Here is a 9,395-nt window from a genome sequence, read left to right as displayed (position 1 = left end):
GCCTTGGCACGTGCTTTGGCGGCTGCAGAAGCTGTCGATGACGACGGTCTGCTGGACTGCCGAGATGATCTAGTGGATACTTTAGAGGACTGTGCTGTCTGCTTCATCACACTAGCGTCGAGGTCAGCTCTCTGCTTCATCACACTAGCGTCGAGGTCGGCTCTCTGCTTCATAAGGTCAGCTTTCTGCTTCATCATACTAGCTTCGAGGTCGGCTCTCTGCTTCATAAGGACAGCTTCTTTTTCAGCGAAGGACAATTGAGCCTGGGCAGCTTTTGCCTTGGCACGTGCTTTGGCGGCTGCAGAAGCTGTCGATGACGACGGTCTGCTGGACCGCCGAGATGACCTAGGGGATACTTTAGAGGGCTGTGACTTGGCATCGTTTGCTAGGAGAGGCTCATGCTTCTCGCTTGACTGGTCGACGTCCTCTAGGGTATATTGTTTTCCTGAGCGTAGACTCATGGTAGCTGAGTGGTATCTTCCTGCGCTTGAGCCCGCTGTGCTGTTGTCTTTTTACTGTTCTGCCCTCGCAACGCGATTCTATGCAGAGCTAGACAGATAGCGAACAACTCGATATCTTCCAATAAAATCACAAGGCTTGACTTTTCTTGTAACGCTTTACTGAACGATTCTAATTGTAAAACTGAAATACAACACAGAAATGGAAGCACACATTAGTATACAGGCGCATAACTGATATGTATACACAGATTTAGGTACGTCTGAGCAACACAGTACATTTAGTAAACTGGGAGGCATTCTCTTTAAATTAGCCCTGTACATAGTGTATGAAAATACAGCTACTAGTTAATCAGCTAGGCAGAGAAAAGTTACAACTAAACATTTTCTACAACATACAGTGCACATTAATCATCCATAGCATTCTAAAATACTTACAGACAAACAATTTCCAAGACTCAAGCATGGGGACAATACAACTGCCCAGAGCCTGTGCTGCTGTAGGAGCACCGTGGTGTAGGTCTGTGTCCCAGCGAGGGCTCCACGAGGACTACGTAGCAGTCCTGTGGGGAGCGTGATGACCTCATCACGCTCGGTAGCGTTGTCCGCGCTTGGGGCGTCACGTGATGCGCGTGGTCGCGTTTCTGGCCGTGGAGGCCGAAGTCGGGAGCGGGAGCTGGAGGCCAGGCTGAGCCGATGCTTGCCGCGGGAGCGGAAGATCGCGTCGCTCCCGGCGGATGGTAGATGCGGCCAAAGACGCTAGGCCGGGCTGTGCCGGCAGCCTTTCTGGAAGGCCGAGTCGGGCCGGCAGCCGCCTCACGCACGTCACGTCGTACGTGCCGTGACGTCAGCACGCTACGTTGTACGTGACGTGACGTCAGCACGCTAAGGCGCGTCTTAAAGGGGCAATGGCCCTAAAAGGTAAGTTAAAGGGGCAACGGCCCCAACAGGTAGGTTATACATATATAAGTAAGTTAAATACATACAGTGAGGTTAAGTTAGAGGGAGAGGCAGCACACTCCCCGCTTGGTACAATTCCATTGTACCACTACAGATACAAAATAAACCTGAAGAAAACGTCCTTTGGCTGCAACATACTCAGAGTTCGTTCTCTAGGTTACTTCAGAAAGGAGGATCTCTGAGACTGGCCTCAGAAACACTTTGATAGGCCCCTCCTTGACAATCTTCACCTCCACCTTGCGGACCCTCTTGTCCCTGGTCGGCAGAGTTTTGACAACCAGGCCCACTGGCCATTCATTTCTGCGTGCTTGGCTGTCTTTCAGCAAGACAACGTCTCTCACTTTGACGTTTGGCTTGTCTTCTGTCCATTTCCTATGGCTCTGTAGGGTGGACAAATACTCTCCTCTTTGCTTGGGGAATGTCTGTCCCTCTTCAAGACATTTGAATTCCTCCTTGAAGACATCATGCTGGACAGAGCGAATGATCACACCTTTGGCTTGTGATGGCTCACTTGTGCTGGATACTTCTTTAGAACATTTCCATCCTTTGCGTTCTATGTTGTCCGAATTCCCCTTGAAGGATGCTGCTACATGAATGAGTCGGGCTGTGGTTCGGCAGAGTGTTCTCCAGCTTGAGAATCGCTCGAAGCTTTGTGAGCCCAACTGAGATTCTGAGGCTTTGGTGACCAGGGTCGTAACTTCAGGCCGAATCTCGGTATCAGCTTCAGGCTCCACAAGGGTGAAGGGATTGGACTCAGGAGTCTCCTCTGTGTTGACATTAGACAGGAAAGAGGGGCCCGAGAACCAACTGCTTTGCTGTAGGTGTGCTGCTGGTATAGACCTGGTAGCATGGTCTGCAGGGTTCAGGTCCGTGGGGACATAGCACCACTGGTCAGGGTGAGTGGATCGTCTGATACGAGTCACCCAGTTGGAAACATACACGTAAAACCTTCTTGTGGAGTTGTGGATGTAACCAAGTACAATCTTGCTGTCCGTGAAGAACTTGACGGCGCCCACATCGATGTCAATCTTGTCTCTGATCAACTGTAGGTTCCATTTTGCTTCTTTTTCAGGGAGGAGTGGAGCATCCCACTCACTCTGATCCGATGAGAGTTCCCGTACGAATGCTTTTCCTTGCATTGTTATGGGAGCTACGAACCCCAAAGGGTCGTACAAACTGTTGACTGTGGACAGGATGTCTCTCCGTGTGAATGGCCTTTCTTCACGGGACACCAGGAATGTGACGCTGTCTGTTTCCAGGTTCCAGGAGAGCCCCAGGCTCCGTTGAAGGGGGGGAGGATCCACTCCAAGGTGCAAATCCTTCAGATCCTTGGCACGGTCCTCTGCAGGGAAGGCTTCCATCACCTGTCCACTGTTCGATGCTACCTTGTGTAGTCTCAGGTTGGGCTCTTTCCATGACCAACAACTTTCAGGACGGCCATCTAACTCCAGAAGGCCCGAACTCAACAACTCTCGGCGGATAAGGCACCCAGCGAGGTCCTGTGTACCCTGTGGCTCGGGTGAGGACTGCTTGGCTGGATTGGCCGAGTGCTGTGGAGGTCTCTGTAGGTAAGTCTTGCTTGTTTCTTCTCCTTTAAGCTCAGTGTCTCCAAAAACAGGCTGTTTGCTACTGTGTTGAGTAGCTGGTTCTGCGTTGAGATAGTTGGATGTTTCCTTGGAGAACAATTTGGAGTGTTGTTGGACACACTCACTTGTACGTTGCACTGGACTGAGGGGCTGTCCCAGAACATATGTTTCCTGGCTGGGCTCCCCGCCTTCGTTCTCCTCACCTTCTTCATAAGCTGCGGCTTTAGCTTTAGCGGCAGCGGCAGCTCTCTGGCTTTGGAGAATGTGGAGACTGGCAGCGAGGTCAGCTCTCTGCTTCATAACCCTAGCTTCTTTTTCAGCAAGGGCCAATTGAGCCTGGGCAGCTTTTGCCTTGGCACGTGCTTTGGCGGCTGCAGAAGCTGTCGATGACGACGGTCTGCTGGACTGCCGAGATGATCTAGTGGATACTTTAGAGGACTGTGCTGTCTGCTTCATCACACTAGCGTCGAGGTCAGCTCTCTGCTTCATCACACTAGCGTCGAGGTCGGCTCTCTGCTTCATAAGGTCAGCTTTCTGCTTCATCATACTAGCTTCGAGGTCGGCTCTCTGCTTCATAAGGACAGCTTCTTTTTCAGCGAAGGACAATTGAGCCTGGGCAGCTTTTGCCTTGGCACGTGCTTTGGCGGCTGCAGAAGCTGTCGATGACGACGGTCTGCTGGACCGCCGAGATGACCTAGGGGATACTTTAGAGGGCTGTGACTTGGCATCGTTTGCTAGGAGAGGCTCATGCTTCTCGCTTGACTGGTCGACGTCCTCTAGGGTATATTGTTTTCCTGAGCGTAGACTCATGGTAGCTGAGTGGTATCTTCCTGCGCTTGAGCCCGCTGTGCTGTTGTCTTTTTACTGTTCTGCCCTCGCAACGCGATTCTATGCAGAGCTAGACAGATAGCGAACAACTCGATATCTTCCAATAAAATCACAAGGCTTGACTTTTCTTGTAACGCTTTACTGAACGATTCTAATTGTAAAACTGAAATACAACACAGAAATGGAAGCACACATTAGTATACAGGCGCATAACTGATATGTATACACAGATTTAGGTACGTCTGAGCAACACAGTACATTTAGTAAACTGGGAGGCATTCTCTTTAAATTAGCCCTGTACATAGTGTATGAAAATACAGCTACTAGTTAATCAGCTAGGCAGAGAAAAGTTACAACTAAACATTTTCTACAACATACAGTGCACATTAATCATCCATAGCATTCTAAAATACTTACAGACAAACAATTTCCAAGACTCAAGCATGGGGACAATACAACTGCCCAGAGCCTGTGCTGCTGTAGGAGCACCGTGGTGTAGGTCTGTGTCCCAGCGAGGGCTCCACGAGGACTACGTAGCAGTCCTGTGGGGAGCGTGATGACCTCATCACGCTCGGTAGCGTTGTCCGCGCTTGGGGCGTCACGTGATGCGCGTGGTCGCGTTTCTGGCCGTGGAGGCCGAAGTCGGGAGCGGGAGCTGGAGGCCAGGCTGAGCCGATGCTTGCCGCGGGAGCGGAAGATCGCGTCGCTCCCGGCGGCTGGTAGATGCGGCCAAAGACGCTAGGCCGGGCTGTGCCGGCAGCCTTTCTGGAAGGCCGAGTCGGGCCGGCAGCCGCCTCACGCACGTCACGTCGTACGTGCCGTGACGTCAGCACGCTACGTTGTACGTGACGTGACGTCAGCACGCTAAGGCGCGTCTTAAAGGGGCAATGGCCCTAAAAGGTAAGTTAAAGGGGCAACGGCCCCAACAGGTAGGTTATACATATATAAGTAAGTTAAATACATACAGTGAGGTTAAGTTAGAGGGAGAGGCAGCACACTCCCCGCTTGGTACAATTCCATTGTACCACTACAGATACAAAATAAACCTGAAGAAAACGTCCTTTGGCTGCAACATACTCAGAGTTCGTTCTCTAGGTTACTTCAGAAAGGAGGATCTCTGAGACTGGCCTCAGAAACACTTTGATAGGCCCCTCCTTGACAATCTTCACCTCCACCTTGCGGACCCTCTTGTCCCTGGTCGGCAGAGTTTTGACAACCAGGCCCACTGGCCATTCATTTCTGCGTGCTTAGCTGTCTTTCAGCAAGACAACGTCTCTCACTTTGACGTTTGGCTTGTCTTCTGTCCATTTCCTACGGCTCTGTAGGGTGGACAAATACTCTCCTCTTTGCTTGGGGAATGTCTGTCCCTCTTCAAGACATTTGAATTCCTCCTTGAAGACATCATGCTGGACAGAGCGAATGATCACACCTTTGGCTTGTGATGGCTCACTTGTGCTGGATACTTCTTTAGAACATTTCCATCCTTTGCGTTCTATGTTGTCCGAATTCCCCTTGAAGGATGCTGCTACATGAATGAGTCGGGCTGTGGTTCGGCAGAGTGTTCTCCAGCTTGAGAATCGCTCGAAGCTTTGTGAGCCCAACTGAGATTCTGAGGCTTTGGTGACCAGGGTCGTAACTTCAGGCCGAATCTCGGTATCAGCTTCAGGCTCCACAAGGGTGAAGGGAGTGGACTCAGGAATCTCCTCTGTGTTGACATTAGACAGGAAAGAGGGGCCCGAGAACCAACTGCTTTGCTGTAGGTGTGCTGCTGGTATAGACCTGGTAGCATGGTCTGCAGGGTTCAGGTCCGTGGGGACATAGCACCACTGGTCAGGGTGAGTGGATCGTCTGATACGAGTCACCCAGTTGGAAACATACACGTAAAACCTTCTTGTGGAGTTGTGGATGTAACCAAGTACAATCTTGCTGTCCGTGAAGAACTTGACGGCGCCCACATCGATGTCAATCTTGTCTCTGATCAACTGTAGGTTCCATTTTGCTTCTTTTTCAGGGAGGAGTGGAGCATCCCACTCACTCTGATCCGATGAGAGTTCCCGTACAAATGCTTTTCCTTGCATTGTTATGGGAGCTACGAACCCCAAAGGGTCGTACAAACTGTTGACTGTGGACAGGATGTCTCTCCGTGTGAATGGCCTTTCTTCACGGGACACCAGGAATGTGACGCTGTCTGTTTCCAGGTTCCAGGAGAGCCCCAGGCTCCGTTGAAGGGGGGGAGGATCCACTCCAAGGTGCAAATCCTTCAGATCCTTGGCACGGTCCTCTGCAGGGAAGGCTTCCATCACCTGTCCACTGTTCGATGCTACCTTGTGTAGTCTCAGGTTGGGCTCTTTCCATGACCAACAACTTTCAGGACGGCCATCTAACTCCAGAAGGCCCGAACTCAACAACTCTCGGCGGATAAGGCACCCAGCGAGGTCCTGTGTACCCTGTGGCTCGGGTGAGGACTGCTTGGCTGGATTGGCCGAGTGCTGTGGAGGTCTCTGTAGGTAAGTCTTGCTTGTTTCTTCTCCTTTAAGCTCAGTGTCTCCAAAAACAGGCTGTTTGCTACTGTGTTGAGTAGCTGGTTCTGCGTTGAGATAGTTGGATGTTTCCTTGGAGAACAATTTGGAGTGTTGTTGGACACACTCACTTGTACGTTGCACTGGACTGAGGGGCTGTCCCAGAACATATGTTTCCTGGCTGGGCTCCCCGCCTTCGTTCTCCTCACCTTCTTCATAAGCTGCGGCTTTAGCTTTAGCGGCAGCGGCAGCTCTCTGGCTTTGGAGAATGTGGAGACTGGCAGCGAGGTCAGCTCTCTGCTTCATAACCCTAGCTTCTTTTTCAGCAAGGGCCAATTGAGCCTGGGCAGCTTTTGCCTTGGCACGTGCTTTGGCGGCTGCAGAAGCTGTCGATGACGACGGTCTGCTGGACTGCCGAGATGATCTAGTGGATACTTTAGAGGACTGTGCTGTCTGCTTCATCACACTAGCGTCGAGGTCAGCTCTCTGCTTCATCACACTAGCGTCGAGGTCGGCTCTCTGCTTCATAAGGTCAGCTTTCTGCTTCATCATACTAGCTTCGAGGTCGGCTCTCTGCTTCATAAGGACAGCTTCTTTTTCAGCGAAGGACAATTGAGCCTGGGCAGCTTTTGCCTTGGCACGTGCTTTGGCGGCTGCAGAAGCTGTCGATGACGACGGTCTGCTGGACCGCCGAGATGACCTAGGGGATACTTTAGAGGGCTGTGACTTGGCATCGTTTGCTAGGAGAGGCTCATGCTTCTCGCTTGACTGGTCGACGTCCTCTAGGGTATATTGTTTTCCTGAGCGTAGACTCATGGTAGCTGAGTGGTATCTTCCTGCGCTTGAGCCCGCTGTGCTGTTGTCTTTTTACTGTTCTGCCCTCGCAACGCGATTCTATGCAGAGCTAGACAGATAGCGAACAACTCGATATCTTCCAATAAAATCACAAGGCTTGACTTTTCTTGTAACGCTTTACTGAACGATTCTAATTGTAAAACTGAAATACAACACAGAAATGGAAGCACACATTAGTATACAGGTGCATAACTGATATGTATACACAGATTTAGGTACGTCTGAGCAACACAGTACATTTAGTAAACTGGGAGGCATTCTCTTTAAATTAGCCCTGTACATAGTGTATGAAAATACAGCTACTAGTTAATCAGCTAGGCAGAGAAAAGTTACAACTAAACATTTTCTACAACATACAGTGCACATTAATCATCCATAGCATTCTAAAATACTTACAGACAAACAATTTCCAAGACTCAAGCATGGGGACAATACAACTGCCCAGAGCCTGTGCTGCTGTAGGAGCACCGTGGTGTAGGTCTGTGTCCCAGCGAGGGCTCCACGAGGACTACGTAGCAGTCCTGTGGGGAGCGTGATGACCTCATCACGCTCGGTAGCGTTGTCCGCGCTTGGGGCGTCACGTGATGCGCGTGGTCGCGTTTCTGGCCGTGGAGGCCGAAGTCGGGAGCGGGAGCTGGAGGCCAGGCTGAGCCGATGCTTGCCGCGGGAGCGGAAGATCGCGTCGCTCCCGGCGGCTGGTAGATGCGGCCAAAGACGCTAGGCCGGGCTGTGCCGGCAGCCTTTCTGGAAGGCCGAGTCGGGCCGGCAGCCGCCTCACGCACGTCACGTCGTACGTGCCGTGACGTCAGCACGCTACGTTGTACGTGACGTGACGTCAGCACGCTAAGGCGCGTCTTAAAGGGGCAATGGCCCTAAAAGGTAAGTTAAAGGGGCAACGGCCCCAACAGGTAGGTTATACATATATAAGTAAGTTAAATACATACAGTGAGGTTAAGTTAGAGGGAGAGGCAGCACAACAAGTTTTCAGTGAATCAGTTGCCTGCTTGGTTAATCATTTGTCGCTCTGACCTCGACAACCCATTAACCAGTGTTTCAGAAACTGCACAAAGGCCATTTGACGACCCCAACTCGGTTCCCCAAGCGGGAATGGATCACCCCAAGCCCCGGTAAGGCGGCCGAATACATTCCCATCCAGAATTCCGTCCCCAATGTGAATGACAAGTATTCAATTAATCAGTTGCCTGCTTGGTTGATCATTTGTCGCTATGACCTCGACAACTCATTAACCAGTGTTTCAGAAACTGCACAAAGGCCATTTGTCCACCCCAACTCGATTCCCCAAGCAGGAATGGAGCACCCCAAGCCCCGGTAAGGCGGCCGAATACATTCCCATCCAGAATTCCGTCCCCAATGTGAATGACAATTATTCAGTTGCTCAGTTGCCTCCTTGGTTAATCATTTGTCGCTCTGACCTCGGCAACTCATTAACCAGTGTTTCAGAAACTGCAGAAAGACCATTTGACCACCCCAACTCGGTTCCCCAAGCGGGAATGGAGCACCCCAAGCCCCGGTAAGGCGGCCGAATACATTCCCATCCAGAATTCCGTCCCCAATGTGAATGACAAATATTCAGTTCATCATTTGCCTGCTTGGTTAAACATTTGTCGCTCTGACCTCGACAACTCATTAACCACTGTTTCAGAAACTGCACAATGGCCATTTGACCACCCCAACTCGGTTCCCCAAGCGGGAATGGAGCACCCCAAGCCCCGGTAAGGTGGCCGAATACATACCCATCCAGAATTCCGTCCCCAATGTAAATGACAATTATTCAGTTGATCAGTTGCCTCCTTGGTTAATCATTTGTCGCTCTGACCTCGACAACCCATTAACCAGTGCTTCAGAAACTGCACAAAGGCCATTTGACCACCCCAACTCGGTTCCCCAAGCGGGAATGGAGCACCCCAAGCCCCGGTAAGGCGGCCGAATACATTCCCATCCAGAATTCCGTCCCCAGTGTGAATGACAATTATTCAGTTAATCAGTTGCCTCCTTGGTTAATCATTTGTCGCTCTGACCTCGACAACTCATTAACCAGTGTTTCAGAAACTGCACAAAGGCCATTTGACCACCCCAACTCGGTTCCCCAAGCGCGAATGGAGCACCCCAAGCCCCGGTAAGGCGGCCGAACACATTCCCATCCAGAATTCCGTCCCCAATGTGAATGA

The 9,395-nt window shown here is 51.1% G+C and overlaps 1 protein-coding gene across 1 annotated transcript; it reads right to left on the bottom strand.

The window, feature by feature from the left end:
* Window positions 1–227: 227 nt before the first annotated feature.
* LOC147085238 (uncharacterized) lies at window positions 228–2,557 on the bottom strand. The gene is made up of 2 exons (XM_085979133.1): window positions 897–2,557; window positions 228–642 (listed from the first exon to the last, which is right to left on the bottom strand). Exon 1 carries the CDS (start codon window positions 2,555–2,557, stop codon window positions 1,571–1,573), a length of 987 nt encoding a protein of 328 aa, XP_085835259.1. The 3' UTR covers window positions 228–642; window positions 897–1,570.
* Between the last annotated feature and the right edge of the window lie 6,838 nt (window positions 2,558–9,395).

Source organism: Somniosus microcephalus, unplaced genomic scaffold (assembly GCF_052327205.1).
Source record: "Somniosus microcephalus isolate GS21.2 unplaced genomic scaffold, FLI_Smic_1.0 unresolved_chr8, whole genome shotgun sequence".
NCBI classification, from domain to species: domain Eukaryota; kingdom Metazoa; phylum Chordata; class Chondrichthyes; order Squaliformes; family Somniosidae; genus Somniosus; species Somniosus microcephalus.
Note: the sequence above shows the minus strand (reverse complement) of the source record. Positions and strands in the feature narration are given on the sequence as shown.